At 38.9% G+C, this 22026-nt stretch overlaps 1 protein-coding gene across 1 annotated transcript in view; it reads left to right on the top strand.

Moving 5' to 3' along the window:
• LOC307267926 (cullin-1) overlaps positions 1 to 21329 on the top strand; it is a 34890-nt gene extending 13561 nt beyond the window's left edge. The window contains exons 3-22 of the mRNA XM_080050406.1: positions 2482 to 2656; positions 3665 to 3832; positions 4409 to 4459; positions 4918 to 5008; positions 6017 to 6180; positions 6842 to 7004; positions 9032 to 9162; positions 10658 to 10765; positions 11543 to 11649; positions 11910 to 11958; positions 14020 to 14151; positions 14898 to 15015; positions 15571 to 15647; positions 16042 to 16160; positions 17297 to 17402; positions 18305 to 18352; positions 18620 to 18702; positions 19267 to 19372; positions 19833 to 19946; positions 20421 to 21329. Coding sequence (XP_079906532.1) covers positions 2482 to 2656; positions 3665 to 3832; positions 4409 to 4459; positions 4918 to 5008; positions 6017 to 6180; positions 6842 to 7004; positions 9032 to 9162; positions 10658 to 10765; positions 11543 to 11649; positions 11910 to 11958; positions 14020 to 14151; positions 14898 to 15015; positions 15571 to 15647; positions 16042 to 16160; positions 17297 to 17402; positions 18305 to 18352; positions 18620 to 18702; positions 19267 to 19372; positions 19833 to 19946; positions 20421 to 20501 — 2191 coding nt within the window. The 3' untranslated portion in view covers positions 20502 to 21329. The remainder of the gene's footprint in view (positions 1 to 2481; positions 2657 to 3664; positions 3833 to 4408; positions 4460 to 4917; positions 5009 to 6016; positions 6181 to 6841; positions 7005 to 9031; positions 9163 to 10657; positions 10766 to 11542; positions 11650 to 11909; positions 11959 to 14019; positions 14152 to 14897; positions 15016 to 15570; positions 15648 to 16041; positions 16161 to 17296; positions 17403 to 18304; positions 18353 to 18619; positions 18703 to 19266; positions 19373 to 19832; positions 19947 to 20420) is intronic.
• Positions 21330 to 22026: the final 697 nt, after the last annotated feature.

The following is a 22026-nucleotide window of genomic DNA, read 5'->3' as shown; positions in this document are numbered from 1 at the left end:
GTAGATGGGGTTGGAAAATATGGCAAAAATATCATATCACCATTTTTTTTTATGGCACAATTCTTTCGTTTGTTATATTAACTACACATATCCTCTTCACACGCTGAGAGGAGATTTATGATTGTTTGGGGGATTTATACACGTTTTTACAAGTATCTGTTTGGTAGGTAGGTGTGGGGTGATATGGCAAAAATATCATATTACAATTTTATTTTTATTTTTTTTGGCGAAGGTATCAGTGGGTGGGTGATATGACATTGCCGAATCTGACCTCTTTTCAGCTCTGTCTGAAACACTCAATTTTTTTTTTGCTTCTTTGAGAGAAATCTGAACAGGGTTTTGGAACGCAGGTTTCCAGAAAAGTGGAGACACAGAGAGAGAGAGAGAGGGGGTTGTGTTTTCTCAAGTCACACCGGGAAACAGATTATAATCCATTGAAAAAGTGCATTATGAAGGGCCCACAGTGTTGTTGACAAACATATGGGGTTATTATAGGTTACAGGTTTATGTTCAGTACAGGAGCCATGATCAACCTCAAGCAAACAAACCATTGCCTCAAATTAGCATGTTGTGCTGTACATAGATGGTATTGATATATTTCAAGAATTATTTCAGGAAGTATTTAGAAAAAAAATACTTATTGGGCCGGTTTCGCAGACATGGATTAAGCCTAGTTCTGGACTAAATTGTACTTTCAATGGACAATCTCCATTCAAAATTCCATTTAGTCCAGGACTAGGCTTAATCCATGTCTGTGAAACTGGCCCATTGTGTCATAAGAACCAGAGCTTAGCCGAACCGGAGCTGTATAATCACAGTGTGCATTTGAGTGTAAGGAACATAAGGAAATATATATTTTTTTTTTGAGAGGGCACATTCTGTTTATTTAACAAGCTGCCTTCCGCACCTTTCAGGCACTAAAGGGATGATGTCGCCATTTCCCTGAAGTATGAAATGCAGCGAGCCGTGTACGAGCTTCACACTGTAATACTGCATCTGTCAGCCAGGCAGAAAGAAAGAAGGAATGGCGCTAAATTAAATTATAAACGAGCTAAAGAATCTGGGAAAATACATCCGGTTTTAAGAGTTTCACACTAATACTGCAGCTGTATGTCAGGCGGAAAGAATGGCGCTAATTGAAAGGGGTAGTTTGGATTTTTTTGGACATAGGACCTAATTTTGAGAAACTAGTCCCTCAAAATGGGTTGGTTTTATTTTTTTAAAGATAATTTTTTGGCATTTTCAAGCTTTATTGGATAGTACAGAGTTGAAATGGGGAGACAGACAGAGAGAGAGAGGGGGGATGACCTGCAGTAAAGGTCCACGGGTCGGAAAAATACATCTGGTTTTGAGAGCTTTTTGGCATCAATTCTGCATCAATGGTTATCAATTAAAGGTGGAGTCCGCGATTCTGGAAAACGCTTGTTGTCAAAATCAGTGAATATCTCCTCAAGATCCGCTACCTGTCTGTTTTTGTGTGTGCTGAAAACATCCAGTGTTATTACACAGCCTAGACTCTGTAAACAGGGATGTTAGTAGCTACGGTGGGTCCTGTTTGTTTACATACAAGAGATTTTGTCAACAAGCGTTATCCAGAATCACTCACTCCACTTTTCTTTTCTTTTTTTTTCCCCCCCCACCAAGATATTTTTTGGCATTTTTATGCTTTATTGATAGCGCAGAGAGACAGAGGTGAAATGGGGCAGAGAGGGGAGTGACATGCAGAGAACGACCGCGGGCTGGAATCGAACCCGGGTCCGCTGCTGGCCGAGGCCCATGGGGGGGTGGGGGGACGCCCTACCAACTGAGCTAAGGGCGCCCCCACTTCACCTTTTTAAAGCAAGTTGTATTGTAGTGATATTCGGCATAAAAACAAAAGGTTTTTTTATTGAGTAAAGTAAATGCCTGTTAAGATGTTCAGTTATTAGTGGAGCTTAGAGGACGTCTGGTTTCAGTCAAAATGAGGTTGGAACCCATTGTCTGTCTGTCTGTCTCCCTGTCTGTCTGTCTCCCTGTCTGTCTGTCTGCCTGTCTGCCTGCCTGTCTGTCTGTCTGTCTGTCTGTCTGTCTGTCTGTCTCCCTGTCTGTCTGTCTCCCTCTCTGCCTGTCTGTCTGTCTGTCTGTCTGCCTGTCTGTCTGTCTGTCTGTCTGGCTTATATACCATGGCAACGATGCGTCGTTTCTGTTTGAATAACGTTTTGCTCATGAGTTATTGATCCCGGAAGTTCCCACCTGTCGATATCTTTCCAGATCTACCGGAACCTTCAAGTTTACTCTCAAGATTGTATTTTCTCTTTATTCTCCATATTCTGTCCTTTTTTCTCAAAGTTTATAATGAAAAAATTCTTTCTCATCTAATTTTTACGCCTCCTGTGGCCTCAATACTCAATAATAGTGTGTAAATATATGCGTGAATGTGTGTGTGTGTGTGTGTGTATTCGAGAACATGTGTGTGTATATTCCTTAACGCTTGCCCCTCAGACATGTATATAACTATTGTACCAGCGTGCACCAGTCGAGCCAGGGCCGGGGCTCCGTGCCGCCGGCCAAACCCTCCAAAAAGTCGACCACGCCCGGGGGGGCTCAGTTTGTGGGCCTGGAGCTCTACAAGCGCCTCAAGGAGTTCCTCAAGAACTACCTCACCAGCCTGCTCAAGGTCAGTGCAAGAACACAGCACTTTCTTGTATACATTATAATTTTCTTCTTCACAATATGTTTATTTTTTTCACAAAACACACAAACAAACATCTGCACCATCACAAAAAGGACACAAACCAAGACATACAAAAAATAAATTATGATAATTTATCCCATGTTCTAAGTTATGATAGTCAGGTATGGCTCCCAGAGCTCGACAAAGTCCCTCTGCTTGCCCTTAACAATATACTGTAAGTCAATCCACATTTTTCCAGCCAAGTGCAATGGCTCTCCTTGCTTGAAGCAGTCCAAAGTCCATTAGTCTGGTCTTTTTTGACGCATGTAGAATCTTTCTTGTATACATAATTTTTAGGCCTTGTCCACACATACAGGGGTATTTTGGTAACCAAGGCTTTTCTGTGTAGTTTGGCCTCACAACATCACAACCAGACATTAAAACCAGAGCGTTTTGAAAACTTGCCCAAATTGGAGATTTTGAGAAACTAAGTATTTCTTTATCTGTGGGGACAGGAATACCTCAATTTGCGCATGGCTTTTTTTGTTTACGTCTACTGAGCATGCTACACTCGCTCAAGAAGACGCTGTGGAGGCCAAGCCTAAGCTTTAAGCCCCGAGATGCTGTACCGCGGAATACTTTCTTGACGCACCTTTCCTTGTTGATGAATGAGAGTCAGTCATATTTGCAATTAAAACCATCCGTTTGGTTTATTTTACTTAGCTGGTTATTATACAAACAATTCCCTTGTTGCAGCATGTGGCGTGCGACTTCCTACCTTATACCAGAGCGTTAATTGGCTCTTACAGACGCTCAATGTGCTTCATGCTCACAATGTTCTTCTATGGTTGTTTAAATGACAATTCTGTTTTTTTATGACTTGCAATCTTCATACAACATATTTTTTTTTACAATTTTTTTTAATATCCTTGTAGATATAGACATGGCTGTCGACTGAAACCCTTTCTGCATCTTACTAACTTTCTCCCCCCGTCTCTATATTTTCTCCAGGACGGTGAGGATCTAATGGACGAGTGTGTGCTGAAGTTCTACACGCAGCAGTGGGAGGATTATCGTTTCTCTAGCAAAGTCCTGAACGGGATCTGCGCCTACCTCAACCGCCACTGGGTCCGACGGGAGTGTGACGAGGGACGCAAGGGCATCTACGAGATTTACTCGGTACGTTTTAATATGTGCGACTGTGGCTCAGTTGGTAGAGCGGGTCGGCCGATGAACAAAGGGTTGGAGGTTCGATCCCCGCCCTGCCACCTGTGTCATAGTTGTTGTGTCCTTGGGCAAGACACTTCACCCACCTTGCCTCGTGTGAATGTCGATAGTTAGCCTGCCATCGGTGTGTGAATGCTAACGTGTGAATGGGAACAGGTCTCCCTTGCAAAACAGTCTCCGGTCTCAATGGGATTTACCTGTAGAAATAAAGGTTAAAAAAAAAATTGTTTTTCTCCGACCCCACGGTGCAATAAGAACAAAAGGGTAAAATAAGTAATATTTACAATAAATAAATTTTTAATAGTGCAAAAGGTGAGACAAAACAAAACGGTACATATAAGATTTCAGTACAGAACGAAGCCTTTATGTTGGTCAAAAAATTAAACCACAAAGACCTTGGAAGCTATTTAAATTGTGTTTAATTTACAGGAATGGAGACAAAGTATTCCGGCATACATCGTAAAGTCATGACCTCTTGTTAACCTTTTTGTTTGTCCCCTTTTCTCTTAAACTGCTTTTTCCTCCCAGCTGGCACTAGTGACCTGGAGGGAATGTTTATTCCGACCCCTCAACAAACAGGTGGGTTCACTTGCTTTTTTTATAGATTTTTAACAAAATATGAACAAATCCTTCAGTAATAACCTTCAGAATAGTGCTGAGAATGATTATGGAAAGTTTAGTTGATGTAAGTGCTTCAGAAGTTGAGATTTTTGGGTCTAAAAAAAAAACTAATGTTGAGATAATGTCCATTAAAGATGGTTGAATAGGAGAAATATACAGACGCAAACAGACAAGGTTTAGTCAAATAAACACCTGAATGTACATTTTGGACCTTTCGATTTATACTAGTATGAAAGAAGACATGTTTTGGAAGATAAATAGACACACATCTCAATTTCTCAAATTGACCAGTGCTAGAAAACAACAATGCTTTTGCCTGCCAGTGTATGACCTTTAACTTCCCAGCAAAACTGTATTTTATTATTATTTCAACTTTAAATCATCACAAACTAAAGAAATGTTTCTCTTTGTTGCAGGTAACAAACGCTGTGCTGAAGCTGATAGAGAGAGAGAGGAATGGGGAGACCATTAACACTCGACTCATCAGCGGTGTGGTCCAGTCTTATGGTAGGTCCATGACTACAGCGCAGAAATCTCACTCAGTCTGTGTTCGAAAAAGCCCTACTAACGTCCTCCCTCCTACATACTCAACATGTATATACTACACACTGTCTACTTAACCATCCATTGTGTATGCGAGGTTCGTCGTCGGACCGTTTACACTGAAGTACACGGAAGCAATAAGGAATTTAAAATAAAACTTCTGTGTCGTTTGTAGGAAAAGTAACCTATCGATCCATAAACAAAATCTTCCCGGAAGATCTCAGGCCTACACAAACTCGCATACACAACCGCAACATACTCAAATTGACGTCAAAATGAGAATGAGTAGGATGTTAGTAGGGCTTTTAGTATGAGTAGGACGTTAGTAGGGCTTTTAGTATGAGTAGGACGTTAGTAGGGCTTTTACAACACAACCAAAGACTAACATTCCAGTGTAGAAGTACCAAGGCATGTACTTAACTTTACTTAGCTAAGCTCCGAGGTTCATAAGTCTCCACTGAAAGCAAGAGTTTATTCACTATATTACTGTTGTTGGAACGTGATGTATTTGGCACTTTTTAGCGTCTGCAATTTACTTTTATTCTGCCATGTGACTTTTTTGGATTTAATATATAGTTATAATTTCATATCACATGTGCATCACCAATTTGCTTATCAGTTTGAACTACTTTTCCTAAGTATCTTTAGTTAAAGGTGGAGTCAGTGATTCTGGAGAACGCTTGTTGTAAAAATCACATTTAGTCAAAATCGGTGCATAATATCTCCTCATGATCCATGAAAAGAAAAATCTGTCAATAACACACACAGCCTAGGCTCTGTAAACTCGCTGGAATCACCGACTCCACTTTTAACCAAACTAGCTTTCTCCTTTTCTATGGTAACTTTTGGTCAATTTCTTCTTCTTCTTCTGTTAACTCATTATTAGTAGTTTTTCAAAGCCGAATCTTTCAAAAGTATCATTCCCCAACTCTGCGTGTTCTCTGCTCTCTCCCCTGTCTCCTCCCTGTCCAGTCGAGCTCGGTCTAAACGAAGAGGACGCCTTCGCCAAAGGGCCCACGCTGTCCGTCTACAAAGAATACTTTGAATGTCAGTTCCTCACGGACACGGAGCGATTCTACACACGCGAGAGCACAGAGTTCCTGCAGCAAAACCCCGTCACAGAGTACATGAAGAAGGTGAGATGCTCTTTCCAATCGACTACAAACACTTAGGAATGAACAAATGAAAAGAAATACTTATTTGTTCTAGTTTAAAAGCCGTCATCAAGGCAACATTAATTTTTTCACACAGTTTTTATCAACATTTAGACAAAGCAATACACCAACGTCAACATAAAATAACACAAAATAAATCTGCTTACCAAAATCAGAATAAAATAAAGTCTAGTTGTCTGGAAATATTTCAATATTCCTTCACATTTTGTAAATCAGGTATTTATTGAGTCGGTGTCGTATCGCATATAAATGTTCCATTTCTTCCAGTTCATGACGAAAATGTGCTGGACACTTTCTAGCCACTGTTACTCTTTTGGGGTGTTCACATTAAGCCAGTTTCTTCTTACAGCTTTCTTACTTGCTGTAAATACAATGTTATTTAAGTAGAGATCTTCTCTCGTCACAAGTTACAAGTGACATCACAGAGCAGGTGATGTTTTTTTTTGTACATTTGTACAGTTCCAGAAAATATGTGTGTCGAGGCAACATTTAAACTGTGTGTGACGCACATATTAAAGGTGTGTGTGTGTCTGTGTCTGTGTGTGCGTGTGTGTCTGCGTGTGTCTGCGTGTGTGTGTGTGTGTGTGTGTGTGTGTGTGTCTGCGTGTGTGTGTGTGTGCAGGCGGAGGCGCGGCTGCTGGAGGAGCAGCGGCGTGTGCAGGTTTACCTCCACGAGTCGACTCAGGACGAACTGGCGCGGAAGTGTGAACAGGTTCTGATCGAGAAACACCTCGAGATCTTCCACACAGAGTTCCAGAACCTCCTGGACGCAGACAAGAACGAAGGTAATTACTGTGTGTGTGTGTGTAGTAGGGCTGCACGATATTGCCCAAAATGATTATCACGATTATTTTGGTCAATATTGATATCACGATATTTTACCACGATTATTCAGTAATTGTAGTGAGTAAAATATTTTTATTGGATTGTCACGTAAACATAACAGCGCTTTCATATCCATGTGATCGGCTATGCAATATTACTGATAATGTACATATATTTGCATAAATATAATAAATATTTACCTGAAGTCAATGCATTTCCACAAAGAAAATATAAATCAAAATATTGCACCAAAACTTTACTCAAAATCAAATCAACAGAGCACTGCTTTAACTTTTCCTTGTGCTACATTTCTGTTGAATAACACATCTTTGTTTCCTCATGACCTCATTGCATCTCCTAAAAGCAAAAATATAAAATATTTTACTCCATTCATTGTACCTGCATGATGGATGTGTATAAAACTTGATTTTGAACTAAATAAAATTGTGCCCACAATGTATAACTAAAATAAGTATATTATGAGCTGCGCCCTGTCAAAATAAATCACAACCTATATGGCTCTACTATGTCGGAATTTAATTTGAAAGGACGGAGACGGGAAGTGGCAGGTAACACTCAGCAACACATTAGTTAAATGTTGCTGCCTCTCATGCCTTTACTCCCAACGCGAGGTTTCATCTTCGCTTCAGGTCGTGTGTACGCTGAGGCACTGACTGTATGGAGTTATTAGCAACCCTGGGAGCTTGTCTAATAACTGGAATAGTCATTGCAAACCCACTAGGTTCTTATGTAATGAAAACGTAGTTCAATACGCCAGCAAATAGGAACGACCAAGGATACGAACTAGCAACGGTGGAATAGTCTACTCGCCCAGCTAGACTGCTTCAGCTGACTGAAGGCTCCGGCTCAGCTGTTAGCCAACATGCTTAACCAGAGCTCCATCTAGCTAACAAAGCATTATTCCCCAAAATCTATAACAATTCACGGAGAAAATGACTGCCGAACATTTACATGGCGGGCTGCAGCCTGAAGCAAAACGTACTCACGTCGTCTTGCTGGAGTCCTGTCGGACATTAACCATGACTCCTGTGTTCCCTGCACTCCTGATACATGCAAAGACGTGTTGAAAAAGTATTCCATTGTTTTCTGAACGAGTAGCCCTGTTTGTGGACGTCTATCCATCAAAACTATGACGTAGGTCCTTAGGTGACCCGTTCGCTATTATACTCTTGACAGCGGTCTGTCTGGCTGGATAACAGACCTGGCAAAGTGTCATGTAATAATGGGTTATAAATCCGGTCCCACACAAAAAAAGAGACTAACAAGGGGATGTATGTGATTTCACAAGCGCAGATGTCTGCTCTCGCTCGCGCGATAAGCAGCAGCAGCTTGCTTCTTCGCGCGGCTCTTGGAGTGCTTTCTGTCTATGCGGGCAGAAAATTGTTCACACTTTGGGGGCGGAGCCACTGGACTTTGATTGACAGCTCTCTGGGAACCTGGGGTTGCCAGGTTGGAGCATGAACAGGCACATGATCAGCGAGTGGTTTGGGGAGGGATTGATTTGCTTCGCAGCTGAGCACACATTTAAAATATCGCACATTCATGTACACGTCATCGTGGGAAGCCAATATCGTCATTGCGATGAAAATTCGATATATTGTGCAGCCCTAGTGTGTAGGCACTTGTATAACTATTTTTGTGAGAACCAATTTGAGTTTATCACACCTTTAGAAGTGAGGGCATTTTGTCTGGTTCTCACATTGGGACAGGCCTTTAAAGGGCTGTTTGAGGGTTAACACTAGGTTTTAAGGACAGGCCTTTAAAGGGCTGTTTGAGGGTTAACACTAGGTTTTAAGGTTCAGGTATGAATTAGGTTTATGTTAGGGTTAGTGTAAGGGTTGGGGTCAAGCATTTAGTTGTGATGGTTAGGGTTAGGGTAAGGGGCTAGGGAATGCATTATGTCCTCACAAGTATAGCTGTGCAAATGTGATAACCCTGTGTGTGTGTGTGTGTCTCTCTCTCTTAGACTTGGGTCGGATGTACAACCTGGTGTCGCGGATCACAGACGGTCTGGGTGAACTGAAGAAGCTTCTAGAGACTCACATCCACAACCAGGGCCTGGCCGCCATCGAGAAGTGTGGAGAGGCCGCACTCAACGTACGTAACGCTCACTGTCACTGTGAATATCTCCTCACGATCCACTACCTCTCTGTAAATAACCGTGTGTGTGTGTGAGTGTGTGAGAGGCCCCGCTCAACGTACTTAACGCTCACTGTCACTGCTAAAAGGTGGAGTGAGCGATTCTGGAGAACGCTTGTTGTCAGAATCCTGCTTTGTCAAAATCAGACAGGTAGTGGATCGTCAATCAACAAAAAACTCATAGTCACTGTATATTTATAACGTCAGCTAATAAGAACACTTAAAGGCCTACTTCACCGGTTTGAATATGAAGGTGTATTGAATTCTGAGATCCTATGTAGTATAAATGTGCGAAAAAAATTGAAATCGTTTCATCCTAGCCTGAGAAAAGGCAGAAAGAGTGTTTTTTTTAACCCTATATTTCTCTTTCTTGTGACATCACAGAAAGAGAAATATAGGGTTAAAAAAAAACTTACTTTGTAAATATTACTGTGATGTCTTTTACTGTGACATCACAGTAATATTTACAAAGTACGTTTTTTTTTAACCCTATATTTGCCGTCAAATTTGACCAAAAAGGGTTGGGTTGAACTTGTGAGCACGTTATGTTACCATTTTTCAAGGACAAACATGATCTCACCAAACAGACCTGTCAGAGATGATGAAATATTCATAACGTGTCAGGTTGAAATCCATGTAGAGAGAGAGAGAGAGAGAGAGAGAGAGAGAGAATATATATATAGAGAGAGAGAGATAATATATATATATAGAGAGAGAGATAATATATAGAGAGAGAGAGAGAGAGAGAGAGAGAGAGAAATATAATATTATTTCGCAATAACAAAACATGTTCAGCCTCATTATTGACTGCTGAGTCAAGAGTTTTTTTGGTCTTTTTTAAATGAGTAAAAATGCAGGGAATGAGACGCACCGATCCACTATTTTTAGTTCCCATTCAATTCTGATATCTTTTTTTTTTTTTTTTTTTTTAACCTTTATTTATACAGGTAAATCCCATTGAGTCCGAAGACTCTTTTGCAAGGGAGACCTGTTCCCATTTACACGTCTGGGTTTTGCATATAAGTCGATACAATACCGTCCGATATTATTATTATTATTATACATTTTTATTATTTTGCTGATATGTGTAAGGTTATAATGGCTTTAAGGTGGAGTCAGTGATTCTTGAAACCGCTTGTTGAGTACCTTTTCAAAATGTGTTTTTTTTTTTTTTTCTTTTCTTTTCACATTCTTAAAAGACACACACACACAATACAAGTACAATAACATGAACAAGAGAAAGGGGGCACACCAGTATAGATGTTGTTTCATACACAATTTATTTGATTGCTCAAAGCTTATCCTAATTGTGTAGCTTCGTCTTATTTCTTTAATAAAGGTAGTCCCAATTCTACCATTTACTTGAGAAAATCGCTCCTCTCTGGATCTTATACAAATAAAATAAATTAGTTTTCATTCATAAATAATAACATTAATTGTGTTTTTCTCCCAGGACCCCAAAGTGTACGTTCAGACCACGCTGGACGTCCATAAGAAATACAACGCCTTGGTCATGTCGGCCTTCAACAACGACGCAGGCTTCGTCGCTGCACTGGACAAGGTCAGTGGTGCCATCTTTATGTTTTATCTTTATGCTAATTGTATCTGTTGTTTTTATATTTTATTTAAATTTAATTTAATTTTTTTTTAATTAATTGTATTCTTAGATGTATTCTTGACTATGCTTTTATTTTCTATGCATTTTGTTAAGCACTTTGTGGCCCTGTCTGTGAAAAGCGCTATATAAATAAATGTTACTTACTTACTTTAGTGTGAGGTCATCAACATTTTATTTTTATTTTTTTTTCGCAAATAAACACAACACACATATACATACAAACACGCATGCATAATTTAATGTCAACATCTTTACAATTATATAAGAAATCATATTTATCCAAATTCATATTAAATCTGCGGTGTGTAGAATTTTGGATTTTATTTCCTAGCAGATTTTGTAGAAGGTAATTATAATATCCATAAGTACGTTTAATTTAGTGCATAATAGCTGACTTTTTTTTTTAGAATTGTTATTTTTTTCCTTAGAAAGGGTCTCATATATGTCCATATTTCTCCATACCTTGGACCAAGGCCTAGTGGCCGCCATCTTGAAAGCGTCATAGTTGGAATGTCATCAGGTGCATTGTTTAGAATTTAGAATTGTTCTTGTCCTTGAAGGCCACTGTAGCTTCGAAAGGGGTGGGGTTACCCAGGGAGCGTTGCTTTCTAGAACTTTAAGTAATGAACTGTATTGCAAGAAATGAAATATATATGAAAAAGAGTCGGTTAATATTTACTTGTGGAATAGAGGTAAACATTGGTCTGTCTGTCTTTCCAGGCATGTGGGCGATTCATCAACAACAACGCAGTCACCAGGATGGCTCAGTCGTCCAGCAAATCCCCTGAACTGCTGGCCAGATACTGCGACTCCTTACTCAAGAAAAGGTGTGTGTGTGTGTGTGTGTCTGTGTGTGTGTCTGTGTGTGTGTGTGTGTCTGTGTGTGTGCACCTGAAATATCAGCCAAAAAAAAATAATGTTCAAAACCATCTCCCAAAATCGGAAGTTTTCTCAAAACATGAACATGAAATCAAAAACATTTGAAACCTTTAACCCTTGGCTTTAACTGTGATTCACTGCCATTGTCCCTAAAATGCAGATAAAATGTGTTCTAACATCAACAAAAAATGTCTTTTTTTCTCTTTAGTTCTAAAAACCCCGAAGAGGCTGAACTGGAGGACACACTGAACCAAGTGGTGAGATACTTTATCCTGTGTGTTTGTCCCAATCCACACATACGCATAAAGTTTGTTTGTATAAAAGGTGCTCCGAGGAACTTTTTGTTTTTGTTAATTCTCGCGCCCCCCTTTGCACAAAAAGCGGTAGTGTTTTTACTACGCCAGCTGTTGTTCCTGGATGAGCGTATACCCATGACAAAGGCATTAAGAAAAACTATATAAAAAAAGCATTCTTTGCATTGATGGTCTGGTTTGCTGCTACATGTGATTCATGATCATCAGAGGAAAAATGAGACTGTTCCAGAAATATTTAAAAGTTCCTCGTAGCACATTTTAATGTTGTTATTCAGCTCTGTCGCACTAAATGTTTCATATACCAGAACAAAAATGAGCACGTTTGTAATTGATCATCATAGTTATTTTTTTTGACAAATTTTATAAGTACATATGTTTACCGCAGTTTTCTTTCTTATGCTGCAGTTAAGTAGGACAATGGTAACGACTTGATTTTACCTTTTTGTCATAACACCTTTGTACTTATTAAGGGGAGACACTGCAGGTGAATAGATGAAAAAAAAATGTATATATTTTTTTATTTATACAAATTTTTCACAATTTTTTTAATAATACACAGAAAAACTAGCACATACAAAAGACAGAACTCGACAAAAAAAAAAAAAAAAAACAGACAGCCAGCACTCACTCATTTTAAATAAAGAACCTCAGGACCCAGCTCGAGGTATTTATAGCTGAAACATTTCTAGCTCATAGATATCACCATGAAACTTTGCCAGTTGATTACTGACATTAAAACAATTATTTTTTTATATTACAAATTTTTAAAGAAATGTTTGAATTAATATGCAAATGATGCATTATCTTACTAATTATGTGCACATTTGCATCACTTTTTAAATAAACAAAAATCTAGTTGTTGTATAAAGCCATAGTTAAAATCTTTATTACATTTTTACCACATTCTATACTGAACAGATTTTGGATGCAGCCTTTTTTCATTTTATAAATAAAAACTATTATGTCTCATAAATCAAACAATGAACAACATATGAACAAATCCTTCTGTGATAACCTTCAGAATAGAATAGTGCTGAGAATGATTATGGAAAGTTTAGTGGATGTAAGTGCTTTTGAAGTAAAATCAACAAAAATCTCAAAATTGACCAGTGCTTGAAGGATTTCGCCAGCAGTGTCTCGCCTTAACGTAAGACAACTGACAAATAATGTGCATACAGAGCGATGAATTTAATGACTGAATGATTCCCATTTTAATGTATTTTTTAATGTCAAAATACACATGGATCCATCTATTTGCGTTGATACATATAGGTTGCGTTCCGAATCGCATACTTTCTACTATATAGCATGTAGAAAAAAGATTTAGGATGTCCCGATTCTTGTGGCCAGATTTAGGATGGTTAGAAGTACCTGGATGTCCTACTTCATGCGGCCAAGATCGTTAGTGTTGAAAACTGCATCCTATTTGGGCGATTCTGACCCACAATCCAGTGCGCACGTGAAGTGACGTCACATCGACGTCACATCGACGAAGCCTCCATATGAAAACAAACGGGGATGCGACGGATATAAAAGCAAAAGGCAAGATCAAGGCGCAATGTTACGATGAAATAAGAGAGTAAAGTATGTCCCAATAGTATGCCTACTGCATCCTAACTAGATTATTTTTATCGTCGGATGTAGTATGTAGAATAGAAAAAAGAAAGAGTATGCGATTCGGAACGCAACCTAAATTTAAATTACATACAGCCGCGGAAAAACATTAAGAGACCATTCTGGATTTTTCTTCAATCTTCATCTCTTCATTACTTAATGGAAATGCTCTTTAATGACACTATTTTTATTGTGAATTTGGTAGAAATGCTGTCAGTTAGTTTATATTTTACAATCAAAATGTTCATTCTACTCAAACATATGCCTCTAAAGAGTAAAACAAGAGACACAGAACATTTGGAGTGGTCTCTTAATTTTTTCCAGAGCTGTACAACAATATAACGCTCAGGTTATCAGTACATTAAGTTTTTTTATTTATTTTTTTTTCAGATGGTTGTGTTTAAGTACATCGAGGACAAAGATGTTTTCCAGAAGTTTTATGCTAAGATGCTAGCTAAGCGTTTGGTCCACCAGAACAGCGCCAGTGACGACGCAGAGGCTAGCATGATCTCCAAACTCAAGGTTTGAAACACACACACACACTCTGACAGACAGACATGCACTCACTCACTCACTCACTCACTCACTCACTCACTCACTCACTCACTCACTCACTCACTCACTCACTCACTCACTCACTCACTCACTCACTCACTCACTCACTCACTCACTCACTCACTCACTCACTCACTCACTCACTCACTCACTCACTCTCACTTAGTTGCATGATAGTAAAGCATCTGAAAAGAGTTATAGGCTTATTCATCAATCCAAATGAAAGATATTGTCGTTTAAGGTTTGATAAACTTTACAGAAATCCAGTTTTAGAAGAGGCTATAGGTTATTCTTCTTATTACACAATAGAGTATTTGTATGGCAACAGTCTGCTGTGATTGGTTCAAAAGACTTATTGTGTCATAAGAACCAGAGCATAGCCCACACAGTCCTGTCAAACGGTCTAGACAGTTTTTATTTATTTATTTTTTTAAACTGGGTTTTATAATATTTATTATGAACATTTATTTTTAATCATATTTTGGGCAAAGCTTATTTAGACACCCAACTTTATCAACTGGATTTTTTTTTATTGTGTTTTAAATTATTTTTTACAACAAGAACACAAACAAGGAACAGCTGTCTCCATCAAAATACATCACACAAAAAACAATAAGCTTCATCTGTTGATTTTAACTATTTTAGACGAGGTTTACCGAGTATTTAACACTGAAAAAACACTAATTATCTTGTTTTTGTTTTTCCTTTTGCAGCAAGCGTGTGGGTTTGAATACACGTCCAAACTGCAGAGGATGTTCCAGGACATCGGCGTCAGTAAAGATCTCAACGAACAATTCAAGAAACACCTGACCAACTCTGAGCCTCTGGACTGTGAGTCAATACACACACACACACACAAGCAAAAGCACACAGTAGAGACAGGCACGCACAGAGATACACACACACACATAAAGACACACACACTCAAAAACAAACGCAGACAGACAGACAGACACACACACACACACACACACACACACACACACACACACACACACACAAGCAAAAGCACACGGTCACACAAAGACACACATAAACACAAAAGCACACACATGCGCACGCTTGTACACATACGCACAGACACAAACACACACACCGACAGACAAACAAATACAGAAACACACACACACACACACACACACACACACACACACACACACACACACACACACACACACACACACACACACAGACAAACAAATACAGAAACACACAAACACACACACACACAGACAGACAAACAAATACAGAAACACACACACACAGACACACGCACTTCCAGAAATGGAACAATCTGCAAACACAACAGGAAAAATAAAGTACTTAACATTGCTTGAATAGTAGATATTCAATTCATTTTATAAATACTGTGTCTGTATCTTCCAGTGGACTTCAGTATCCAGGTTCTGAGCTCTGGGTCTTGGCCTTTCCAGCAGTCCTGCACCTTCGCTCTGCCCTCCGAGGTAAAGACTCATTCAACATTATTCATTATTTTTCCAGTAAAATCATTTGTTAGTAGTTAAGAATAATAATAAAGAATGTTCTTCATATAGTTTTAGTCTGGAAATCTGAAATAGAATCGAGTGCTTCAGCCTACACCTTTTCGGTCACACTTTGTTTTTTTACTATTTATATTGTGTACAGTATGTGATGTTGTGAATTTATGTGGTCGAATGAAACTTAACTAAACTCCTTGTGCCTCTCTCTGTCTCCCTCTCTCCCTCTGTCTGTCTGTCTGTCTGTCTGTCTGTCTGTCTGTCTGTCTGTTTGTCTCCCTCTCTCTCTCTCTCTCTCTCTCTGTCTGTCTGTCTGTCTCCCTCTCTCGCTCTCTCTGTCTGTCTGTCTCTCTCTCTTCAGCTGGAGAGAAGTTATCAGCGTTTCACTGCGTTCTACGCCAGCAGACACAGCGGCAGGAAGCTCACCTGGCTCTACCACCTGTCCAAGGGGGAGCTAGTCACCAACTGCTTTAAGAACAGGTACAGACACATACACATACATATTTTACACGCATGCACGCACACAGACAGACAGACGCACGCACGCACACAGACAGACAGACGCACGCACGCACGCACACAGACAGACGCACGCACGCACGCACACAGACAGACGCACGCACGCACGCACACAGACAGACAGACGCATGCACGCACGCACACAGACAGACAGACGCACGCACGCACACAGACAGACAGACGCACGCACGCACGCACGCACACACACACAGACAGACAGACAGACAGACAGACACACGCACACACACTGGTAGAGGTTGCAGCAGCCAATAATGTCATCAAAACCCATCACCTAATCATTTTTGCTTTGACAGTTTTGGCTGCTTGTTACGTTTTTGGCCAGGTTTTCATTTCAAAATAATTGCACTTAGGCAACCAGTTCTAGTAAAAAACTAAAAATGAATCAAATTTAAAACTATTTCACTGTTTAAAATATAATTCAAATGTAAACACACCACATCACTTTAACCTGCGACTGAAGAGCATGTGACACTCGCACATTGGAGTCTGTTAGAATTTTAAAATAAATAAATAAATGTTTTAGTTGCATGTCTCGTCTCAAAACAGCTCCTCCTTAACTGTTAAACCAGCCAACAGACATATTTTAAAGAAAGAATTCAAGATGATTTATTTTTCATATGCACATTAACAATTACAGCAGCAGTGGCAATGACATTCTTAAGTCCCAGGCTCCTCTCAACAATGCAATACAGAAGAAAGAAAATGTATACCGTATTTTCCGCACTATAAGCCGCACTGGACTATAAGCCGCAAGTGTTATAATGTTTAATTACCATATGTTAGAGTTTGTGCACAGAGGGGATTGTCGGGAAAGAGATGGCTGCTTGAGGAAGCTCCCATTTATTAACATTTCAACAAACAAGTTGCATATTTGCATAACGTATTCAAGTGTTACCATTTAGAGCAATAGTAGACTAGCTACAGAACATATACTGTGCTGTGTAATAACAGGGTCGAAAAATGGGGAAAAAGTTGCGGCTTATTGTCCAAAAATTTACGGTAATAGAAACACACAAGTTGAACCCTATGTATAATATTTGAGTGTGTTCCATACTGACCCTGCTGTTGTTGTGTAGATACACGCTGCAGGCCTCCACCTTCCAGATGGCCATTCTGCTGCAGTACAACACAGAGGACAGCTACACCGTGCAGCAGCTCACAGACAGCACACAGATCAAAACCGTGAGTACAACGTCTGAACTACATCGCTTTTAAATGTTTTATTCATTCGCTTTTCAAATGTGTATTATGTATTTTAATCTTGCCCCCTGTAAAGCACTTTGAATGGCCTTGTGTCTGAATTGTGCTATATAAAAAAAACTTGCCTTGATCTTGCCTAAATGTTCTCACTTTAAAGGTGTAGTCAGTGATTCTGGAGAACTCTTGTTGTCAAAATCACTTTTTGTCTTAAATCGGTGAATATCTCCTCACTATCCGCTACCTGTCTGTACTGTGTGTGTGCTGAAAAAAAAATCTAGTGTTAATACAAAGCCTAGGCTCTGGAAAATGGTATGTAAACAAATGGGGCCCACCGTTGCTAGCAACATGCCTCTTGTAATAACACACTGCACACACACAGTACAGACAGATAGTGGATCATAAGGAGATATTTGACAACAAGCGTTCTCCAGAATCACTGACTCCACCTTTAAAACCTTGTTTGACTACTTCCCTCTTTTTTAAGAACGACACACGCTTTGCCTTTAAATCTGCAGTGTGTAGAATTTTGGGTTTTATTTCCTAGCAGATTTTGTAGAAAGTAATTATAATATCCATAAGTACATTTAATTTTGTGCATAATAGCTGAAATTCTTTTTTTGAATTATTATTTTTTCCCTTAGAAAGGGTCTCATATATGTCCATATTTCTGCATATCTTGGACCAAGGTCTAGTGCCGCCATCTTGAAAGTGTCATAGTTGGAATGTCATCAGGAGCATTGTTTAAAATTTAGAATTGTTCTTGTCCTTGAAGGCCACTTTAGCTTCTGTTATTATTCGAAAGGGGTGGGGTTACCCAGGGAGCGTTGCATTCTAACGAAATTTTGAATATGTCTGTTAACTCAAATGTTCTCTTTATTTTTCAGGACATTCTGGTTCAAGTTCTGCAGATTTTGTTAAAGTCGAAGCTGCTGGTGAGTAAAACCAACATCCCTCTGTCTGTTCTTTTATGTGTAGGCTGAGTACGAGGATTTATTGATATCATACCAAGCAAATTCATGGAAATTCAGACATTCAGCGCCCAGCATATAGCTGGAAAAGAATGATCCGAATCACTAATATCTTTCTGTGTGTCCGTCTATCTTTCTGTCCGTCTGTCTGTCTGTCTGTCTGTCTGTCTGTCTGTCTGTCTGTCTGTCTGTCTGTCTGTCTGTCTGTCTGTCTGTCCGTCTGTCTGTCAGGTAATGGAAGACGAAAACGCCAACGTGGACGAGATGGATTTCAAACCCGACACCGTCATCAAACTGTTCCTCGGATACAAGAAGTGAGTCTCACTACACACACACAGAATGGATAGATAGATAGATAGATAGATAGATAGATAGATACATACATAGATAGATAGATAGATAGATAGATAGATAGATAGATAGATAGATAGATAGATAGATAGATAGATAGATAGATAGATGGATAGATGGGTTAATTGTTTATTTTTAGTTACCTATTTATGGATTCATGGATAAATAGTTGTATTGTCATTGCATATAAAAAACACAACAAAATTTAGTTTGCGGCACCACTCCAAACGAGCAGCATTTATGATAGACTTGATTAAAGTTAAGAGTCCGGTCTGACCGACTCCATGTCTGAACCTTTGATTTAGTAAAGTACTGTAAACCTAAACCCACTAAATCCTTCTAACTATGTAATGTGTGGAGTTGGTTTCATGATAGTAAAGCATAGGAAAAGAGTTATAGCCATATTTATCAATCCAAGTTAAAGATATTGTCATTTAAGTTTGATAAACTTTTTTTTTTTTTTTTTTTTTACTATTGTAGACCAGGTTTAGAGGCTTTAAGTTTTGTTTTTCTGTTCCCGTCCGTAGTAAGAAACTGCGAGTGAACATCAACGTCCCGATGAAAACAGAACAGAAACAAGAACAGGAAACGACCCACAAGAACATCGAGGAAGACCGCAAACTTCTCATCCAGGTAACGAGTCAAACGCCATTTTACAAAATGTTCAAAGGTTCTTTAAGGCCCTTATTTTCACTTGATTAATACACATTTTATTTATAGCCAAGACATAAAAGTAAGGAATAATGTATAGCGAACAGGTCACTGGAGAAAAAAGACAGACAGAAATGCTTTTAGTGCTTACCGTACATGAAATAGTCTATGGTTAAAGTCTCTTCAGACATTAACCATGTCTCCTGTGTTCCCTGCTCTCCTGATACATTCAAATTCACGTTGAAAATAAAAAAAATATTCCATTGTTTTTTTAGAATGGAACTGTTTGTAGACGTCTGTCAGCTGATAGATAAGACAGGAATGTATCCATCGGAACAATTTCTGTAGGTCCATAGCAACGGTGAATTATACTTACTTACGTGTGTGTGTGCGTGTGTGTGTGTGTGTGTGTGTGTGTGTGTGTGTGTGTGTGTGTCTGCAGGCTGCCATTGTTCGGATCATGAAGATGAGGAAGGTCTTGAAGCACCAGCAGCTTCTGGCTGAAGTTCTGAACCAACTGTCGTCCCGATTCAAACCACGAGTCCCCGTCATCAAGGTAAACCATCCGCTTTAATTATGAGTCTGCCTTTGCTGGTGTAAATAAAAACACACACACTAAAAAACTTGACTTAATGTCAATAAATAAATTGGATTATCTCAAATGGCCGATCTCCTGAGCCAACAGAATATACCAGCAAAAAAATTAACAAAATATAAACGATACAATGAATTGGTGCAAATATTATTCGGTGCAAAATAAAAAGGTGTAAGGCTCACGTATGTACACAGCCTAACATGATGTTGTGACCTAATGCATTGTTCCTGGATGCCTCCACACAGGTTTATGAGATTAACCCCTGTAGGGATTGAAATTTGGTATTGGACCACATGACATTTTAGATACTAGATTAATATGGAGGCATTTTGTTTCGGTGCATAAAAGGTGCCAAACTTTGCTGCCCAGCCCTACATTTATGTGTTGTCCCTAATCTCATGATTTTGTTTGTGTGTGTCTCCCCCTTGTGGACAGAAATGCATCGACATCCTGATAGAGAAGGAATACCTGGAGCGAGTGGACGGAGAGAAAGACACCTACAGCTACCTGGCCTAAAAAAACATGGCTGGCTCTCCTCAACATCTATTTTATTCGTTATTTTCTTTCATTTCATTTCATTTTTTTTTTTTTTTTATGTCCTGAGTAAATAAAGTGAGGAACCCTCAGAGCAACCAACCAACCATCAACAACTTGAGAGGGTGTGTGAACTTTCTACTCAAACAAAGCCCCTCCGTTTGAGACTGGGAAACCCCGTCTTAACTGCTACACTTTTCCCTGTCCCATCTGTAGGACTACAAACACACACACACATGCGCACACACACATGCACACACACACACACACACACACACTTCTTGTTGTCATATTGTAAATAACAACCACAGACTGTAAGAAGAAGAAAAAAACAAACCCTTGCTCCCTTCTTTACATAGCGTAATGAATTAGCCAACAACGAATCAGTGGAGAGAGCCGCATCCAAAGGTTTTGTTGCATGCTACTGCCTAACCTAACTGGCGCACCCCTACAGTGACAACGAAAATAAAGATTTAAGAAAACAAAAAAATTAAAATTAAAAGTCGAGTCACTGGGCGAAGCCGATATCGACAACGACGCAAGCCGGTCCTGTAATTTAAAAAGTCTACAACTGAAACGGAGATGAGAGAGAGAAAGAGAAGGAAGAGAGAGAAAGAGAGAGATGACATGACACTTCTTCATAGGTGGAAATTCGTCTCCGTTTTTCAGTTTGAGGTCGTTTTGGGTTCATTGCAGGAGATTGATTGAAGAGGAGGAGGCCTGTTTCATTAACTGAACGGTGGACATTTGTATAGTGTGGTTCATTTTCTAAATGTGTGATAAATAAAAACAAGGAAAGATTTCTCTAATGATTGTCTCCCGATCCCTTCGACATTCTGTTTACATCACTATCATTGTATGTTTGGGCTTTTATTTTGAAGGTTCAAACACATTTTTACAAATTCATTTTTTTTCATGATATTTTATGAAATATATATGGGTATGTGACTGTTATGTAAATATTATAATTTTTTACTTAAATACATTTTATTGATTAACTAACAGGAAATTGTAACTTTAGAGTAGACTTTACTTTAATACACTGTTTTTCAGGGCAATTGTATAAAACCTTTTCGAACAAAGATTTTTTTTTTAATTGTGTCCGAGTAGGTGAAAGTAAAGACTTCACTTCTACTCTATCCACTCCTAGATAGTTTAACTTTTTATTACCAAATTTTAATATAAGGGAGTCAAATAATATGAAATAAAGTTCAATTAAAAATAAATATTATAGTTATAAGATAAATCTAAATAGGCATACTATATTATTATATTATAGAATAAAAAGTAAAACTAAATTGTGACAAATAATGTTGGTAGTTTAAGTTTTCCCCAAAAATTTAATTTACGTCACGAAGAAAACTAACAGTCCCTGCCGCCATTCCTCACGCGAAGTAAGAAGACACCAACACAAGCTGTAAAATATTCTTATTGTTCCAGTCCTTAGCTTTGTTTCTCTGAATAGTCGGATCTTTTAATTGATTTATTAATACTTTCGGGATACTTT

This window comes from Ammodytes marinus (assembly GCF_949987685.1).
Source record: "Ammodytes marinus genome assembly, chromosome: 21".
Lineage (NCBI taxonomy): Eukaryota > Metazoa > Chordata > Actinopteri > Uranoscopiformes > Ammodytidae > Ammodytes > Ammodytes marinus.
This window is presented reverse-complemented; position numbering and strand designations above follow the sequence as displayed.